Below are 20541 nucleotides of genomic sequence, written 5' to 3'. Positions count from 1 at the left end.
CAGAGCCTGACGCGGGGCTCGAACTCACGGACCGCGAGATCGTGACCTGGCTGAAGTCGGACGCTTAACCGACTGCGCCACCCAGGCGCCCCTACATTGCCTTTATAAAGACCAAGCCTGCTTTTAGTCCTTCACTAATGACTGGGAGTATCCTTTTCATTTCATAGGTCTACAGTACTGGTTCAAAAATGATCCCAAGGTGATCTGGTGCCCAGAAGCTGATCCAGAAATGCCTCAAGGCCAAGGCTGGAATTACCAAATGCAGAGCCAATTACAGTTTCCCCAAGTAGAGAGAATGTCCTTAGTAGTAATCAGACAGCTGCCTAAGAGAGAAACAATCTTCCTAGGGCCAAAGAGCACATCTGAAGTGTAGCCACGGATTCCTGGCCAATCAGAGTACCCAACATGGAGAATCTAATCCCACAGCCAATCATTGTAGAGCTCTCTATCCCAGATTCCAGCAAGAGCTAACTAGGGCAGACAGTGTTTCTGAAGCTAAATAGAGCTGTCTCCTAGATTTGAAAGGCACTCTGTTTTTAAGAGACAGTGCAGAAGAGTGGAAAGGGCCTGGGACTTGCACACAGGACTGGAATTGAATTCCAGCAGCTCCTGCTTAGCGGCTAGATGACCTTTAACAGAAAAGTCAACCACTTCTCTGAAGCTCAGTATATTCACCAGTAAACTTGGTATATCCCAACCTAACTGGGTTATGGTGAGGATGAAAATGCCCTAAGTAGATGCTTAATAAAAGTTAGTCATCTTTGGGGCACCTGTGTGGCTCAGTCAGTTAAGCATCCAACTCTTGACTTCAGGCCATGGTCTCACGATTTGTGGGATTGAGCCCCACATTGGGCTCTGTGCTGGTGGTGAAGCCTGCTTGGGATTCTTTCTCTCCCTCTCTCTCTGCCTCTCTTGCACATTTTCTCTCTCTCCCTCTCTCTCAAAAATAAATATATAAACTAAAAAAAAAAAAAAGTCATCTTCAAAAGCTTGGATGCTAGAAGGTGGATTTACAGCCTACTATATGACTCTAAGATCCTTGAGGGCAGAGCAGTGCTCTGCTCTGCTTCTGAGTTCCTCATAATGTGTTGCAGTAGTCCTGGACCCATGAGAATTGCTCTTAAACAGAATTCCTTGCTGAGTTGAATTTGAAATCCTCCCTTGGTCTTCCCTGACCATTCAAATGCATGTAAATACCAAGGCCCAGCCTCCGGAACAGGGCTTGGGAATGCAAATTATTTTAGCCTCAGGCAGAAAACATAATTTCTATAATTCCCAGGTCTTGTCACCCACAGAGTGGCACCCACAGAGCTTCTTGCTTTTTGCCCTTCGTATCATAAAACCGCAGTTCCAGAAAAGATATTAGAGATAATCTCATTGCACCTACCCCTCCTCTGGACAGTGGCTGCCAAGGCCAGCAGCGCTTAGTGATGGATGCTGTTCCTGCTGATATTAAATGCATAATTAATGAAACCATAAGAAGGAAACAAGGCATGTTCCAGGCAGGGTACAGAGAACAAATCCATTCTCGCACGGGGTGAGGAGAAGGTAGGAGAACAAAGATAAGGTTGAAAAATGATCCTGTTCTTGAATACTTTTTAACAAATATCTATGGAAGTCTCATTAGGAAAAGAGACTTATTTCATTCTGTAATGTTGGCCATTTTTCTGTTTTATGAAACTCTGTGGGTATGACAGCCCTAGGCAATGTGTGGGACTGGAAAGATGCCTTCCCACTATCCTGTTTACCAAGGACTGACATTGAGTTCCTAGATTTGACATATTTTAGGACCATCACGTCAAAATGATGACCATTATCATAATAAGCTAACATTTTATTAAATTGCTACCATGTTCCTGGTAGTGTTCTAAGTGCTTTACATGAATTAGTTCACTTAATCCCCTCAAAAATCCAATGAGGCAGCTATTATTAGTATTTTAATTTGATATTGAAGAGACTGAGGCACAGAGGAGTGAAGTAATTTGCCTAAAGTCACACAGCTCGTAAGCTCAAACCTTCTATGTATGAAATCCCCACTTCTCTGGGCATCTCTCAGATGCAGATTCTTTTTCAGGAAAACAGGATAAAACCTAAAATAATGGCATGAGGGACAGGAGCTGCACTTCTCTTGGAAAGTATCCCCTAAGGCCATGGAGGAGAGCCAGAGTCGGGGAAACCAGGTCTGAGGCTGTCATTGCCACCACCCACGGAAAGAGATGGACAGACTAGCTGGCAGTTCTATGGCCTAAACACTGCCTCACTGCTGGCCTCTAGGTATGTTACTCCAAGCTGCCCCTCCAAAAAAGCAATGACCTTATTAGCTTCCTGGAACACACTCGTACCTGAAGCCTGCAGGCATCTGGTTCACATTTGGAAGGGAATCAAACACTTCTCCTGATTCAAAACAGCCAAAGTGACATGTTTTGTTTCCATGTCAGAGATTTATAACTCTCAGCCAGAACCTCTCCATGAACCCAGTGCGGGGGTGACTCCCTATCTAGCACATGACTGTGGTGATCTGCAGCTGTGATGTCAGCCACTGCTGTGCTTTGGGCCCAACTCCTCGCTGACATGCTGTGACACTTCAGGCTATCTGCTTATCACCTCTGAGTCTCAGTTCCCACATCCTTCCAGCAGAAAAAGTACTAGTAAGAGTAACTAACTTGTAGTGTAGTGGTAAGGGCTGAGAAAGATAATGCCCATAGAATGCTTCCCATGAGATCTGCACATGTAAGCCTTCAGAAAATGGCAGCTACTCTTGTTATCATCATTATCATAATAGCTCAGTTGCCTGATTTGAATGCAAGGTAGTGGGAGAGAATCTTATTCAAAGATAATGTTTATTACGTACTTATAGGATAATGCTTTCCAACAGAGTGGACCTCGTAGCCCTCCACCCAGGCATCATCTCCCCAAGGAGGCCTACTATGCATTGGGCACAGAGCGTAGAGTCTGTGAGTATAAGGTCTTTACACTCATGAAACTTACACTTTACTGGAGGAAAGAGAAAAAAATGTGCATGTAGACAAATAAGAAAGATAATTTCAAATAACATTTAGTGCTATGAAGAGACTACAACAGGCTAAGTGGTAATACATAAAAACCATGGGATCAGCGGGGAACCCTCAAAGGGGCTCAGTCAGGGGAGAAAGCATTTGAATGGAGACTGGTGAAACCTTACAGTGAATTCTCCCAGCAAGCCCCCTGACACATTCCAATTCTGCAAAAACCCTATGAAACAGAAAGAGTAGGTATTATGAACTTTTTACAGATGAGCCAACTGAGGCATGGAGACAGCCCAGGCCTTGTCTGAAGCTGCACATCTAGTCATAGGCCAAAGCCCAGCTAAGAAATGAACACCCTAGATGAGCAGGCAGAAAATACCATTGCCTCAGCTCACCGGCTACTTGCTAAACTTGCACTGCAAGAGATCCTGGGGGTCAGGGGTTTCCCCAGAGGAGGGATCCCCTTTCAGGGACCTTCTCTCTCACATCTCCAGCCAGAGGTAGCAATCTGGGCTTTTCCCCAAGGCTTTGAGGAATTGTCTCTTCTTGCCTACGCCTTGAGCAGATGTGGCACTCTGCTTGCCCCAGGGATGTGTTTTGAGACCCTCACATCTCACAGAGGCCCCAGGGATTGTCTGAACCCAAAAAGTGACTTCTGAAGGAATCATGAAATGTACTGTGAGCTTTGTGAGCTTTATTTTTCAGTGTGAGTGGCTGCTTTTCTAGGCTCCGGTGAATAGAAAACTACAAGAATGTGATACATTTCTAAAAGGTGGTACCCACTCTGACAATGGATGAACGCAAATCTCCTCTTTAGCATAAGATACATTATACAGTCACATTTGCATATGCTGCTCAGTTAATGACTATTCAATCAAGGGCCTGGTTCCCTCCTTGCCCACATCCGTCTGTGGAAACCCCCAGAGGCACTGGCATACCTTATGTGTGCTTCAAGATGTGTTTGATGTAGCAATCAGCCCAAGATGCTAGAGCCACCTTGCCAGGGCACCCCAAGCACACCATGGTGCCTCACACTCACCTGGAACTCAAAGTTTGTGTGTTCCAGGAACTTCTGATTCATGGTTTCTGCAAACTTGTTGATCGCTCTCAGGAAGACCCTGGAAGAGGGGAGAAGATCACTAGGCCATCTCAGCATGCTAGGTCAAGCATCCCTCCCCATCTTCCAGACCAAAGTTCCCTCAGGGAGGGGCTCAAAGACCCAAAGAAGAGGTCAGCTGACCCACCTGCTCATACAGTAGACCTGGGGCCATGTTTGCTCTGCAAGAACTTAAGAACTAACCATTTGACTTCCCTAGAAAATGTGCATTATCTTTTGTTTAAACTATTACAAGCTTATGCCAGAAAATTTATGCTATCCAGAAAGACAGAAATTGCCTCCTCCACAACAAACAAGCAAACAAAAAAACCACCAAATTTTATCACCTAGAGAAAACCATCCTTGAGATTCTGATGAACGTTATGTTCAAAGGTCTCCCTAGATGTATACACATGAGTGGTATTTGAAAGATATCATTTTGATAAATAGGGCTAAACGGCAAATGCTGTTTCACAGCTTGTCTTTTTTACTCAGCAATAAATAGTGTGTTCCTTTCGTGCCAATGAATGCAGATATACATCATGCCTTTTAATCACTGAAGAGCATGCCATTGTATGGATGTGTCACGGTTTATGTAATCAGTCATTTAGTGATGATCCTAGATGCTCAACTCTTACAGTGTTTCAGTGATCGCTCTTTATGTATGCCTTGCACCTCTTATATATACCTCTTTTCCAGTCTTCTTCTTCTTGAAGTGGTAATACTTAGCAAATGTTATGCCCACTTAACATTTTGGTACCTGTTGTCAAATTGTGTTTCTCCTTAAATGTCTTCCCATCCATCTCTTCCTTCCCTTCCTCCTACCAAGCCCCACTGACTGGTCTTTCAGCCTCCCATCTCTTGCCTTGTCAATATCAAGAATATTTTGCCCAATGGGCCCCTCCAGTCATGTTAATCACCCATTTCAGTGACTGGCCACTGTCTACAAGATAAGCCCAAACTTTTTCTTTTGACAGTCAATGGCCTTCATGACTGGACCCCATCCTTTCTGGACTAATTTCTCACTGTTATTCTGTGCTTTTTCTTGTTTTCTGATACAAAGCTGCATTCCTCCTTTGTATAGACTACCTCTCTTCTTTTAAATCTCTTTAGGGCAGGGTCTGCTGCATCTTTGTGTCCCCCAAAGGACAGTCATTGCAATTTCTTTTCTCAGAATTCATCATGGTCTAGGATGGCTTATTTGTGTGACTCAATAATGCCTGTCTGCTCCACTAGACTGTACTTTCCTTGAAATCAGAGACTCCCTCTGTGATCTCATCTACTCTCCAACCTACTTGCCTTTGGCTCCCAAACTTACATCTTCCTCCCTGGTCTCTCCCTTGAGCTCCAGCTTACAACCCAGCTCCTTACTCCATACCCTCACATGGATGACTAATAGGCATCTCAAACATAATGTCAGAATTTCAACTCCTATTACCTGTAGTCTTCCCATCTAAGTTAAGAGTAACTCCATTCTTCCAATTGCTCAGTGGGGGAAAAAAAAACCTGGAAGCATCTTTGATTTTTTCTCTTTCTCTCATATCCTATACCTGGCCTGTCAGCAAAACCTCTCAGTGTTACTTTCAAAATACACTCATAATTTGACTTCTTTTCATCACCCCATTGCCAGTGACCTCAACCAAACCACCATCATTTCTCTCCTAGATTTCTGCAATAGCCTCCAAACTGCCACATGCCAAACTGTGATCTAGTCTCCATTGTGCATGTGTTTTTGTAAAGTCTTCAAGGAGAATGGACAGACCTTACCTGTACCACTGTCTAAAATTTTTGATTAACAGTGAATAATCAATAACTACTTATCCATTGAATGTCTGGTCCAGGGAAAATGCCTATTTGGCTTACCTGAGACACAATAGGATGCCAGTAAAGAAAGTATTAATTAGAAGGTTATTGCTTTGGGTAATGATTTTTGCTTAAGAAGCTCTGAGAGACTGTATAAAGCATACCTGCACATCAGAGGTATCCCCTCCCAGGGATGAGGAACCTGGGCTATTTATTTACTAATGCCAGCCCCTCACAAGGTGAAAATTACTCCTGAGGACATTAAGTCCCTAGCACTTCTGGCTTGCCTTGCAGATGGACTGATCTCTCTCTTGCAGCCAGAGAAAGTCCAGAGAATGAAAGAAGTAGGAAGCTCTCAGCATGTGTGGTGACTGTCCACCAAAGCTGCAGGTATACTCTGGATGGGCCAAGAGTGTGGGCAGGGCAATTATAGCATGTGCTACATTGGGCATTCCTTGTAAAGAACCTGAGCCAGGTGTTCATCAAGCACTTAAATGTTTGTTGAACAAAGAAGACAGTGCAGCCTGGTATCAGGATCCCAAGATTTGTATACCACCCCCCCCCAACACACAGACATGCACAGCTGGATGTGGTTTCTGGCTTTCCCACTTGCCAGCTGTGTGGATTTGGGACATCTGTTAATATCACTTTGACATCTCAGCTTCCATGCTTGTGAAATACCAACAATGTAACCGCTTTCACAGGGTTGCTGCAGGCTTCAATGGCAAAAACATGGCAAGGGTGGAGCATGGTGCCTGACACCATGGTAACGACAGTAAGAGAGCAGCCGTGGCCACTTCAGACCCTTTGCATGGCTTCGTTCTTCTTCTGAGGTCAGGGACTGACAGCAAAATGGGCAGACAGGACAAGTTGCAACCAGTAACCAGTTCTGAGGTAGGCAGGATCAAACAAAGACAAAACAATGAAAGTTTCACAAAATCCTCCCCATATCAGGATGTCAGAAAGTGAGATTTCTTTGGTTTTACTCTTCTGTCATTTGCTAATATGCCTTTGAAAAATATCTATATTTTCTCCTTTAAGATTAGTATCTGATTCCCCAGAGGGAAATGCATTGAGTGGCTGTCATGTTATAAACTTCTTGGAATCTGTAATGTGATCCCAAAATGAGGGGTTTTACAAATTCTCAGAAGCAACAAAGCTATTAGTAGTAGCCAGTAATAGTTATTATTCTGATTGTCAGCCTAAATCTGTCTCTGGTTCTCAAAGGCCAGTTGAATGACCAGGAATTGATCAACACTCTTGTGTTAATGGTGGATACTGATAGCAGATAAGGGCTGGGGGCAGTAAGTCAAGGTTCTTCCCTCTCTCTGGATTCTTCCACAGCTACCCACTGGGAATCATCATATCACTTAACTTTGGTTTCTCATGTATGGGTTTGGAAAAGTTATGTCTTTTGGTTTCTCTTTAAAAATAACTATACTTAAATCCTAAGCACTAATATGGTGAAGTAGATTGGAATTAAAACATACTCAACGATCTCTGTTACTCTCAACAATGAACTTGAATTGTTGAAAACAAAGTTCATGATCAAATCTCAACCTAACACTTCCTGCAACTCATTTGCAATGCTTAGCAGGATCTATAAAATCAATAATAATCAGAGCCACAGTTACCAGTAATGGGCAGGGCTCTCTGCTAAGTACTTAGCATGGATTCTTTCTGTGTTTCTGTTTTTCTTTTTTAGTTCTCACATTAATTCTCTCAGTTAGATGTTGTTTCCATTTTAGAGATACAAGTTTAGATAACTTTCCTAATAACCCAGACAATACATGTGAAACCAGGATTTAAACAGAGGTACGATGCCTTCACATCCTAGGTATTTAACCACTATGCTATTCTGTCCATAAGAAAACCTCTTAATTCTGTTCAACGGGAGCTATGGGTTCACCTTATTAATAATAGCAACTACAGAAGTACAGGTATTCATGTACCCTGTGCTAAGTACTCTAACAGACACTCTTTCACGTAATTCTACAAACTGAGGTACGAGCCAATGTTACACCCATTTAACAGAAGAAGAAACTGAATATTGGAAAAATAAAATGATCTCCCCACATTCACACAGCACATAAGCAGCAGAGTGCAGACCCAATCTCAGGGTTGTCTCTCTCTAAAGACTTTGCAATTAACCAGAAGGATATACTGGCTCCCTTGAAGGCCAGCCTGCACAGTCTTTTGGCGCTGGGCATGCTCGAACTCGTGCCTGCCATTCTGCCCAAAGTTCCTATACACTTTGTCCCTATCATCCTGCTGCTCTGCCCACAGCTGCCTGGGCACAAGGCCAACGCTTGACTCAGACAGTCTTCCCTGGGTGGCCAGCAGCCCATGGGTGACCTTATGGGTACCCCGTGGGGGCACCCAGGCCTGAAGTGTAGTTAAATCAAATCCTTTTAGGCAGTCCGATAGCATGACAACCAGGGAGAGTGCAGTGACCTACGTCCTGAGTAGAAGCTTGAACAGATGACTCTGACAGGAAGCAGAAGCTGTAAGAGAGAGAAGTCAGCTGCTGTAAGAAGGAAGAAACTGGCAGAAAGATCCTTGAAGGCACAGTAGGGTCATAATGATGATAGTTAAAATTTAACAAGATATTACTAAGTGTTCTATATGAATTTTCTCAACCAATTTTCACAATATCACTAAGAAGTAGGTGCTATTGGTATTACTTTTATTACATAGACTCCAGCATGTGCTGGAGCAAGTTGATCCCAGGTCAGAGTCCCACTCTGGTCCTCTTCCATGCTGTGGCCTGGAGCTAGTTGCTTGACCTCTGGGAATCTCAACTGCCCCTTATGTGAAATAAGCCATGTAAAGGTGAAATAAGATGTAGTGTATAAAGCTGGTGGCCTAATGCCTCAGCACATAGAAGTCCTCAATAAATGTCGGTCACTGTTGTTGTCATTATTGTTAACAGCCTGGTCACCTGGTAGCTCTGTGGCAGGAGTATCCAAGGCTGAAAACATTCTGATGTGACAACCAACCCACACCCAGAGGTTGTGCTGTGGAAATAAAAGGGTATGCCCTTTCTGGTGAAAACACCCAAGGGAGAGAGAGGGCCTCTCAGAATCCCATTTCCCCTTCCCCCTGCAGTCCATAGGATGCAGTTGATTCTACTGGTTAAAACTTGACAATGGAAAATAAAAGAGCTGGAGAAGGGAGCTCTCACTGCTCCCCTTGAGGCAGTGAGAAATCCATTCTCCCAGAGCCTTTAAGCTGCTTCCCTCACAACACACAAAAGCTCCATGCACCCAAGAGGTTAGAGTGAATCGACAGCTTCCAGCTCAGCGTCAAGGAACGGCTCACCCCGCGGTGCCCCTGGCACCGCTCATGTAATCTGGGATTCTAGCGAGCGATGCAGTAGGCTCTTGGGATCTAGACTCCTGCAGCCTGCTGAACACCAGGATTAGCTGTGCTGTGCTGGCTAAAGAACCCATGGAGAGGCCTCCTTCTGGGCAATGTGCACTGGAGGAGGCGAGGTCCATAAAAAGGAGTAGGCACTATGGGGCGCCTGGGTGGCGCAGTCGGTTAAGCGTCCGACTTCAGCCAGGTCACGATCTCGTGGTCTGTGAGTTCGAGCCCCGCGTCAGGCTCTGGGCTGATGGCTCAGAGCCTGGAGCCTGCTTCCGATTCTGTGACTCCCTCTCTCTCTGCCCCTCTCCCCTTCATGCTCTGTCTCTCTCTGTCCCAAAAGTAAATAAATAAACGTTGAAAAAAAAATTTTTTTTTAAAAATAAAAAAAAAAAAGGAGTAGGCACTACAAATTAATGTAGGTAGTAGGAAGGGGAAGTGGCAGTCAGTGATTTGTCAGCATCCCGTTGGAGCCACCATATGACTGCTGGGCACTGCCCTACTCAACATCCTACACTTGACTTCTGTGACCCCATTGTGTGCCTCTTATGTGCCTGAGACAATGTTAGACCTTGAAATATGTCACTGATAAAGGTAGACAAGATCTGGTCCAGATTTGCCTTTTCTGTGAAATATATTGGATATTCCCAAACCATAGGAATGTGACAAGGAAAAAAAAAATAGCTAACACTTATGAAATGCTTGCCATGTGCCAAACACTGTTCTAACCACTGTGTGTATATTATTTCATTTCATTTTGGCCCTCACAACTGTGATAGATACTTTAATTAGCCCCATTTTACAGGAGGAAAAACTGAGTCATAGTAATTACATAACTTTGCCCAAGGCCATCTAACTATTAAATGGCAGAGGCAGGATATGGACCCTGGCAGTCGTAAATCCTAACTTGTCTGGGTATTCTTTGTGCTCTGAACTCACTGCAGTGACTGCAGCAATTGGTCATATTTCCATGGGCACATTTACTGTCTCACCAACTAGACCGTAAGCCCCCTGCCTTCTGGGACCACGGCACAGGCCCACTCCCTAGAGCCCTGCATAACCAGGACACTCAATAAATATGTGTTGGTTGATTCCATTTAAGATGCTATAGGGATGTGTACAAACCCCCAACCCCCCTCAAAATGTTGGATTTCCAGCTTGAGGTGCAGATGGAAGGGGAGAAAAGAGGTTCCTAGGTATAATTTTGTTAGTTTACAATATTATGAAGAACTTCATCATTTAAAAATTTACCGTATCATGTAAATCAAATCTTTCTGAAAGCTGCATCTTACCAAAAAGAAAAAAATGTTCTAACAGAAGGCATTTCTTGCAGTAGACATGTCGCATACACAAACAGTACACACAGCTGAGGAGACATTCAACTCTGGAAAACTCCATTCTCTCCAACAAGCAGATAAATAAATTACATAGGACTAATACATACACACATAAATCATAAGTGATAACAGAGAAATTATAAAAAACAGGTAAGTGTTGTAATATATAAGTAATAAGGAAGGAAAGAAGGAAGGAAGGAAGGAAGGAAGGAAGGAAGGAAGGAAGGAAGGAAATTGTAAAGTACATACTAACCAGCATAGGAAGTAGAAATGATGTTCTGAAAAATCCTAGTCAGGGCTAAGCAAGGCTAATGTTCTGTTTGTCCAATTTACATTGAAATCTTTCACTAACTAGTTGCATGACCTTGGACAAGTTACCTGTTTGGGTCTCTTTCAGTTATCTGAGCCACTACGTATGCAGTGAGCACATCTGTACAATGCACTTCATAAAATGAGCCTCACTATTTTACAGGATAAAGCAGTAAAGATAAAGAACACGGACTCTGATCGCATGGCTTATTAGCAGTGCAACACTGTATGAGTTACTCATCTATCCTCATATGTAATATGTGGACTGTAGTAGTTTACATCATAAATTTGTTGGTAAGATTAAATAAACTCATACAGATTATAAGATTAAATAAGGTATTCACAGCAGGGGTGGATCTAGGTGCTCAGTACATGTTAGCTATCATAACATCACAGCAAATGTAAAAGAGGTGAGAAAATTTCAAGTGCCCCACTGTGGACTGAAGATGAAGGACATCTACTGACTCATCGACATGACTTCAAGGAGAAAAGAGTCATTTTTCTGGTTGACGTTAGGCACATCCTTCTCTAGTCCAAGGCTAAATTTGTTGTCTACACCTGGAGATGCTTCTATTCAGTGAGTTTTCTGAGGTCCCACCACTGTGCTGAGGAGTCACTCATTCTATCCTCACAAAAAATACCATGAAATGGAGATTATAATTAATCCCCATTTTACAGATCAGGAAATTGAGAGTCCAAGAGATTAAATGACTTCCCAAGAAATAGAAGTGGCAGAACTAAGACGTCTGAAACCCAGCTATATTTCTGATTCTTTTTTTTTTTTTTTTTTAATGTAGAGACTTAAGTACTTAGCTGATCCTTAAGAGATACAAATATTTCTACTTAGGAGACAATTCCACTTCCTTAGATCCTTTAGAAAATCATACTGTAATTTTCTAAGTTTAAAGAAACCAAGGATTATGGTATCATCTCTTGGGGCCTGTCCCCCAAAAAGACGAAAGTCCATAGCTCGCTGGCACTGCAGGAGGGGACATTCCTCCAAACTCTTCCACATGCTTCCTCTAAGATGACTGTAGATGACGCAGAAGGAATTGCTGGCCTGGTCAGGGCTGCAGCCTCTCTGGGCTTCCATCATCCTGACCCTGTATAAGTGGCAGATGTCTGTGCATTTATTTGCCTATCTATCATCCATTTCTCCTGCTGGTAATAACACCTAGATGTTTCCTTTGGGTAACTATTCCCCCTACCTCCCCTTTTGCTCCCAGGCTTTGTGGTTTGGGTAGAACTAACCATAGCCTCCCAGTTGCAAGGTGAGTCACGTGACCCAAGCTTGATGAAACAGCAAATTTCATTTTCCTGTCCACAGAAGTTTATAAATGGGCATGTAGCCTAATCCAGAACTCTGAATATTAGCCTGGGGACTCTTGTTATACCTATTGAAGAAGAGGCCTTTTCTTTTTAGTGGGGTTGCTAATTCAAGACATATATCTGGAATTTCTAGAGCCCATTTCCTCCACCACAAAGAGAGTATCTACTTGAGAATGAAGCCAACAGAGAAAAGAGCAAAGATAGAGATACAGATTTCCTACAACACTGTTTGAGCACCTAGATACATCTATGCCTGAAGTCATAACTCTGAGATTTTTCAGTTGTCTGAACTAATAAACTTGACTCTCCTTTTACTTAGGCAAATTTAAACTAGATTTCTTTAAAAATTCTAATCAGTAAGTACTCACTGGATACACAGAGTTCATTATATGTATTTATGAATGTCAGGCTCTGCGGTAGGAGCTGGAAACACAGAGATAAATTAGATATAGTGCTTGCCTTCAAGAAGTCCATTCTTTAGTGACAGAAACAGTCATGTGAAGAGATAATTATAGTACAGTAGAATAAGTGCCATAATATGGGCATGTATAGAAACACAAAGAAAAGAACACATTCTCCTACCATGACAAGAGTTCTAGAAGCATCCACAAAGGAGAGATTATAGTGTCAAGAATTTGAAGGATACTTTCATGCTGAGTTTGGCCTAGAAGGGAGGAAAGCAATAGTTTATGAGAAGTCACAGAAGAATAAAATGGTAGATAACAGTGAATAGTTGAATGTATCTAAAGTAAAGGGTGAGTTGAAGATGACTCATGTGGGTGCTTCATGTATTTTGGCAAAGCCTGAAGACATTATTGACCAGCTGGCAGGCAGACAGTAAGAGGATTCACATACAGCTTAAGAGCTGGCGACTACCATAATATGAGATGACTGAACATTGACATAAGGTACTATCAGCTACATAATTTGTTGAGCTCAGTACACAATGAAAATGTGAATCTCCTTGTCAAAAAATTACTAAGAATTTCAAGATGATAAAGAGAGGGCATTACACCAAGTATGGGGACTTTTATAGTGTAGGGTGGTAAGCAACTGCACAAGTTGCAGACCCAGAAAGCTGGCCCTGACATAGAGGTAGAAATGGACCTGCCTCTGATCTGTGATGTGGCCTGGGTCTAATTCCCACCAACACTTTAATCATTGCAAAGCCTGACTCCCATCTGTGTGATGTGAACAGGGAGAATCAGGGCAAGGTTAGCTCAGAATGAGAATTCTGACATTTTATTGCTGGGGTGATTTCCTCCTCCCAACATAAGCTCTGATGCACAGACATACTTTTTTATGCCTTGAGAAACCTCTTCTTCCCTTCACCAGCCCCTAAAGCTGGCCCCAAGAGCACTGTGGGTAAGTGTGTCTATCAAGTCACATGGCTAGACACTTAGGCATCCAATTAGTAGAAGAACATCTTTTCAGAGGACAGAAAGGTAAGGGATGAGGGTCACCCGGGACTGGAGTCAGCTATGAGGCATACACGAGATAGAAATTCTCAGACTGTATCCAATGACAAAATTATTAATAAGTAAATGTTTAGAGTCTTTCCTCCTTGCCTCCCATTAAGGAGAATTCTGCATCTGCCTCTTCAACTTCTCTTTTTCTTTCACCCTCTAGGGATATTCCCATTTGCCAGTCAATTCTTGGTTTTGCGATATGGAACAAGGGCAATAGGTAGAGACAGACAACAGTGTAGAGTGAAGGCCTTTCATTGGGTGGATTTAAAATAAATGTACAAAGCCAAAGGGAAGTAAGTGAGGGGAAAAAAGGGGAAGGGGCCAAGAGGATCCAATTTTAAAGGGGTTTGTGGATAAGGACTGAGAATAAGATTCTAAGAGAAACCTGAATAAAGCATAGGATGTGAGAGATACTGAGAACCACAGAAATAGAGAAAGGGAATAGCAGAAAGTATTGTTGAGTCTTAGCATTTGAATTTCATTTGGATGAGATGATACTATTTGAGAGATAATTACTTTTCTTTAATGTTGTGCTGGGTTATGTGGGATCTGAATTATACTTGGGTTATACTGGTATCCTATGAGATGTTAATAGAAATTATATACACACAGAGAAGCATACATATATGAACACCAAACGATTCCACTAACAAATAAATTTGTGAAATTCTGTATCCTAAATCCTCCAGAGAATTCCATGAGCATACTGAAGGCTCTAGGAAGTCCTGAAGCACAGAAATCTTTTCAAAGCTATTTAATCCAATGCTTCCTAAATTTATTTTACTGTGTCACAAAATATATTTTATTATTTTGAATAAATGTTAAAATAATATAATTTTAATAAGGCTGACCTTAAGGTCTACTGTCTCGAGAGTTTAGGGAAGACTTCACAAAGCATGTTACTTTAACTGGTATTTGAAGAATGGAGAAGGTGGGGGCTAGCCAGCTCAGTATATAAAAAAGGCATGAGAACTAAAACATTTAAAAAAAAAAAAAGAAGGTTCAAGATTGGTGTGGAACTCCTTGGGGTTTAAAAGAAGAAAGACTCTGCTACACTTTTTATTTTCACCAGGGAAAAGGTATCCCCACCTTGTCTCTACGAGTGCTCTTTAAAATGATCGCTGGGGTGAGGTAGCTGTTAGGAATGAGTGACAGCTCACCTGTTCTGAACCATACTCATGGCCATCCAATCTACAGGATACACATTTTTCCCAATGAGGTCCTTGAACATGATGAAGGTCTCCATCAAGAAGTCCTGAAATTGTAAAGCGAAACACACCTGTCATCTTCTTTTGTAGGAACTCACTAGAAGTGCCCAGTGCTGTTTACGTTTTTTCTTTATTATTTTTTGGAGGGGCAGAAAAGGAAAGGGCACAGCCTTTCAAATAAGTCCAAAGAAACCAATAGCAGTGGATTTTTAAGTGGAAGCTTCAAGTTAGTTACCAGGAGACTGTTTCACAAATACAAGTGGAATGTGAATATGGAAAGTGAAAACACTCTCAAAACAAAGCACTAGCAATTCTGTCTTTGGGAAGAAAGAAGTAAATGCATTTATTGATGTTGCAATTTTATAATCAACTTCCCAGATATGTATTTAATATGGAAATACTCTATACTTTGTGGAGGTATCTCAGGTCATTTAGCAAACAATTATAAACACAACCATCTAATTATCAGTAGTATAAACACAGCTCATTCATATGTCACAGATACATCCATGGGCACATTAGAGGAAACAGCCCAGGGACTCTCTTCCTCTCATTTGAAGAGGCTCAGAGTGGATCTCAACACACCCCATCAGATATTGATTGAAGCAAGCCAAGATTCTGCTCCGTCTTTGGAGAATACAAATTCAAGACAAGTCCAAATGGCAAAGACCAGGACCACTGTCATGTGGACACTCCTAAGCTTGAGGAAGAAAAGTCATACTGTCTCTATGCTTTCAGTAAAATTTAAAATCAGTAGGAAACCCACTCAGAGTTCTTTCCTTAAGCCAGGGGTTTCCAAGTTATTCTAACAGCAGAATTCCAGGTCCAAAGAAAATATTACCCAGAACCTAACATATAAAATAGATAAAAGTAGGGGCGCCTGGGTGGCTCAGTCGGTTAAGTGGCTGACTTCAGCTCAGGTCACGATTTCGCAGTCCATGAGTTCGAGCCTCGCGTCGGGCTCTGTGCTGACAGCTCAGAGCCTGGAGCCTGTTTCAGATTCTGTGTCTCCCTCTCTCTGACCCTCCCCCATTCATGCTCTGTCTCTCTCTTCTCAAAAATAAACGTTAAAAAAATTAAAAAAAAATAAAATAAAATAGATAAAAGTAGAAGAGCTGTGGTGTGTGTGTGTGTGTGTGTGTGTGTGTGTGTTTATGGTAGAAGATAGTGAAGATGGGAGGAATATAATTTGAAAATCACTGCTTTAAGCTAAATTGCAAAATTCTGGAAATGACATCTGTTCCTTTTCAGCAATCTTTGCTTCTAGGGAAAATTACCTCAATACTTTAAGTCCCAGTTTCCACATCAGCAGAATGGGGATAACATCTAACTCAAAGAGTTACTATGAATATTAAGTGCACACTGTCTAAAGGATGCTCAGCATAGAGCCTGGACCATTGTAAGAGCTCATTAAGTGCTCGATGATGACAATGCTGAGAATTATTCATCCTTGATATCACTTGGGGGAGTGTGGGTATCATCACAGGCTCATTCCCTTCTTATGGCAACAAAGCCTCTGGCTCATAGATGTAAAACCTAGCTTCTGAGTGAGAAGCTATAGCATGCTGTCAGGGTTAGGACAGAAGTTCAAATCCTACTCTGCCACATACTTCCTATGTGGCCTTGAGCAAGCAGATTGTAGACTTGTAAAATGTGACTACTAATCCCTATGTTATACTGTTGTGAAGATTATACAAGAAAGCATATATGTTCAACAAATAAGAATTCCCTTTCCTACTCTCTTCCCACCATTCTTTCCATTGAGGATCAAACATTAGGATCCTGATCTCTCTATTTCCATGTCACATGGCATAGAGAAATTGGGGAGAAATCCTGGGATATTTGGCTCTCCTTTTGTTTTCTTTTGTGTATATCCAGAAATAGGTTCTGTTTCTTCCCAATACTGCACCCAGTGAGGAGACTATCTCTCTGCTGAATGGCTGAAAGAGTAGGACATTGGCTTTCTAATAATTCCCTTTATATGGGCCACTCTCTGAGATTGGTTCAATTCTAGAACCCTTGGTTACTCTAAGGAAAGTTGAAAGTGAGCCCCAGCAGCAGAATTCCTGACTGGCAGCAGTAAGGAGACAATGACAAAGGTGATTATGTTGAGGGCAAAGGGACTGCTACACCCTGGGACAGCCTGGGCTGGCCTTTATGTTGATAAGTCATGTGCTACAGAGCTATGAGCCTATAGGCTACAGTCCTGTGCAGACAGTTCTGTAACAAATGAGTCCTGAGAGGCTAGAAGAGTAAGGGGGTTCAGAGGCCAACTTCCTCCATGCATTTGTGATCATAATATACAAATAGCTACCTTTTACTGGTAACTTAATATGTGAGAACTTCTGTGCTCTCATTAATCCTTCCCCACACTATGACATAAATAACATCATCCGCACTTTTCAGATGGGGAAACTGAGGCTTAAGAGGGGTTAATTTGTCCATGGTCACATAGCTCTCCATGACAAATCCTGGATGCAAATCCAAGACTGTGTGACTAACACTCATGCTTGTAAGCCCCCAAATGTCCATAATTCATCAATAAACATTTGTTGCAGCATATTTAGACTGGACATTCAGGTTTCACCTCTGACAGACACTGAAGACATCTTTCAGAAGTGGTATATACAAGCCTAAATGGAAATTAGTACTAGGAAATCACATGAATGTGTTCGTAACTTAGACACACACATGCACAAGGTCCACTGGGACATCTTACTCTAAACTCTTTTTTTTTTTTATTTTTTTTTAACGTTTATTTATTTTTGAGACAGAGAGAGACAGAGCATGAATGGGGGAGGGTCAGAGAGAGGGAGACACAGAATCTGAAACAGGCTCCAGGCTCTGAGCTGTCAGCACAGAGCCTGATGCGGGTCTCGAACTCACGGACCGCGAGATCATGACATGAGCCGAAGTCGGCCACTTAACCGACTGAGCCACCCAGGTGCCCTTCTTACTCTAAACTCTTAAGAGCCAACAGTGTGGCATGTCTCCCCTCCACTGCCCCCCACCCCAGCATCCTGTAGACTCACCACAAGTTCAGAGCTGGTCTGGAAGGTCTCAATATAGAAGGAATAGTGCTGGTCACCCATCTGGTTTAAGATGGCTGTCATACATGCCACAAAGTGACTCTGTAAGAAATAAAGAAAACTGTCATGAAATAGTGAAGAGAGAACCATGAGATTCATCTTTTTCATTTCCTTGACTTCAGACTGGAAAACACCAAACCATCTCGGGCAAGTATAAAAAGTCCCCCAAGGGGATCAGCAAGTGAAACTTGCCTATGAAGAAATGTATCCTTATGGTTCATTTATGGGCTCGTTCTTCCCAAAAGCATTTATTGAACAGCTATTATGTGACTGGGACTGTAGTGGGAGCTCGGATACAGAAGATAGGGCCTGACCTATCACTTCTACAGCTGCTTGTACTTTGGGAAAAGACCACTGAGTTGGTGTCAGGAGATCTAGTCTCTATCAAGATCCCGAAGACAGTTTGATTTTCTGATAAATAATTTTAATATCTAAGCCCCAATTGTTTCATCTGTAAAGCAAGACAATAATCCATCCATTTCAACCCCCACATATGTATCAAAAAGATCAAATGACTCCTATAATGCTTTGAATTCACTTATTTTCTCTATAGAGGGGTCAGTTGTTAAACCATCATGACTCAGTCAGTGAGAAGCCAGTAGCTACCAGTAACCAGCACTTGTTAAGGGCTTTGGAGGATAAAAGAAATGAGAAGAGGTGGTTCTTGCTCTTCAGGAGTTCATGAAGTTGGGAAAGGAGTTCCTAGTTGGGAAAGGAAGGTTAACATCCATGAGGGAAAAAGTATAAGACCTTTAATCTGCCAAGCAGACCAAGCGTCAGAGGGATTCAGACAAGAGAGAAATCAATGCAAGGACTTGGAGAAGAGGCGGGTCTGCATGGGATCAGAGGAGCAAGAACCACATTCTTTCATGCACCAGAGTACATCACCATACCCCTTTCTGCTTTACCCTTCCAAATTTTATGACTCTGTATCAGGGTGTATTTTCTGTTTAGGCTAGTATGTGCAAGCAGCATTTAGGAATATCTACTCTGGAAACCTTGTAAAGGGAGTACCAACCACAAATCCACCAGGATAGAGGAGCCACTCAAGGTTGTCTCCTGCAAGATTCCAATGGGACTGCCATCTTAGTCAAAGGAAGTCCCACTAGGTTTGGTCAAGGGGAGGCTTATGGAAGAGGGCCTACTCAATGTGATGTAGGTCTTTCCAGGGAACCTTACTGCTAAAAGGTGTCAGACAAATGGCATACCAGAGTAGTGGGCCTGGAAGTATTATGTGTGAACCAAGAAAATGGGCTTGGTATCACAAACTGCTATCTTTGTTTAGAAAGACACACACACACACACACACACACACACACACACACACACACAATACATATCCTTATACATTACAGCTTTATAGTTTATAGTAGTGGAGGAACAGCCTCAATGTCCCAAGAAACTCCTTCTGTGTTCCCCCACAGGAAGTCTTTTGGATAACTGAATGTCCTCAAGATCACATTCTTAAAAGTAACTCCCAGAGAACAGGAATCTCATTTGCTTCTAGGTTTTTTCCAATTAGGATGTCAGGGATAACATGCTTTCCCAATCAGCAAGACCCACTGTAGAGTTTGTGGGGCTCAGAACAAAATGAAAATGAACAGTCCTTATTAAAAATTATTCAGAATTTCAAGACAGCCCCAGTGCCCATTCTGGGCACCAGGCAAGGTCATACACCCATGAAACCAGCCCTGCCCACCAGTGACCACCACCACACTCACACACCATAAATGTTTAGAAAACATGCAAAGCTGGCAGAGAGTGCAAAGCTGGGACTCTTGGGAGCAATAGTGAGGACACTATGTTTATGGGGACCCAGAGCCTCTACACTGGAGTGAGCTGTCTTGACCATCCAGGAAGGCAAATCCTCTTCTGCTCAGGCCCCCAGAGGGTGGTGGTGAGTTTGTGAAATTATCAGTCCTTTTCAAACGAGACAGAACACCACCATCTCTGTTAACTTAAGCAGGACCCACTTAAACCAAGAAAGAAGATTTATAATTGTGTATCCCGCTGGCCAGGATGGATGCCAGGAAGGAGAAATCAGAGAGTTTGAGAGGTGTGTGTGTGTGTATGTGCATGAGCGTGTGTGTGCACGCACACACGCATGTGTTTCCTCTACTCCCTCCATCTCATCTCTCCTCTCCTCAAAGATTTCAGCCTATGACCACTAGAGGTCTTTTCTTTTCACATGGTAGCTGCCGAGCAGTTTGTTCGGCTTTTTATTTATTCCTACGTGAGCAGACCCACTACACTTCTTGCATATAAACAGTGAAAATTACAACATAAAGGACTCATTATTCCTTCTTTTGGAGTAATTCTGCTGCTTGTCAAAGGCTGGCTCATTTTGCAAGGAAAGGGAGGACATCTCTGCAGGTAATTCTACTGCTTCAAGGTAAGAGATTTGGGCAGGTTTTATTTTTTATGATCCATGATCCTCTAAGAGAAAATGCTATCGCCTCTTGGACAATAGTTTACTTTTAAAGCTTTGGCTTAAATGAGTCCTGGGACCATGAGCTTGTGTGTGTGTGTG

At 42.5% G+C, this 20541-nt stretch overlaps 2 protein-coding genes across 6 annotated transcripts in view; one reads left to right on the top strand and one right to left on the bottom strand.

Annotated features, from left to right (window-relative positions):
• Nucleotides 1-20541, bottom strand: part of DOCK2 (dedicator of cytokinesis 2) — a 418809-nt gene that overhangs the window by 76626 nt on the left and 321642 nt on the right. Inside the window, exons 28-30 of the mRNA XM_040444509.1 lie at nucleotides 17955-18053; nucleotides 14875-14969; nucleotides 4045-4123 (exon numbers count right to left, since the gene is read on the bottom strand). Coding sequence (XP_040300443.1) covers nucleotides 4045-4123; nucleotides 14875-14969; nucleotides 17955-18053 — 273 coding nt within the window. The remainder of the gene's footprint in view (nucleotides 1-4044; nucleotides 4124-14874; nucleotides 14970-17954; nucleotides 18054-20541) is intronic.
• INSYN2B (inhibitory synaptic factor family member 2B) overlaps nucleotides 20110-20541 on the top strand; it is a 121612-nt gene continuing 121180 nt past the window's right edge. For 3 of the 5 annotated variants that reach the window (XM_040444536.1, XM_040444520.1, XM_040444527.1), the window contains exon 1: nucleotides 20112-20403. The gene's annotated coding sequence lies outside the window, so the exon portion shown is untranslated. Of the gene's footprint in view, nucleotides 20404-20541 lie in introns of all 5 variants that reach the window. The other 2 variants (XM_040444542.1, XM_040444550.1) reach the window with 2 other exon arrangements.

Source organism: Herpailurus yagouaroundi, unplaced genomic scaffold (assembly GCF_014898765.1).
Source record: "Herpailurus yagouaroundi ecotype Mexico unplaced genomic scaffold, PumYag 29, whole genome shotgun sequence".
Classification (NCBI taxonomy): Eukaryota; Metazoa; Chordata; class Mammalia; order Carnivora; family Felidae; genus Herpailurus; species Herpailurus yagouaroundi.
This window is presented reverse-complemented; position numbering and strand designations above follow the sequence as displayed.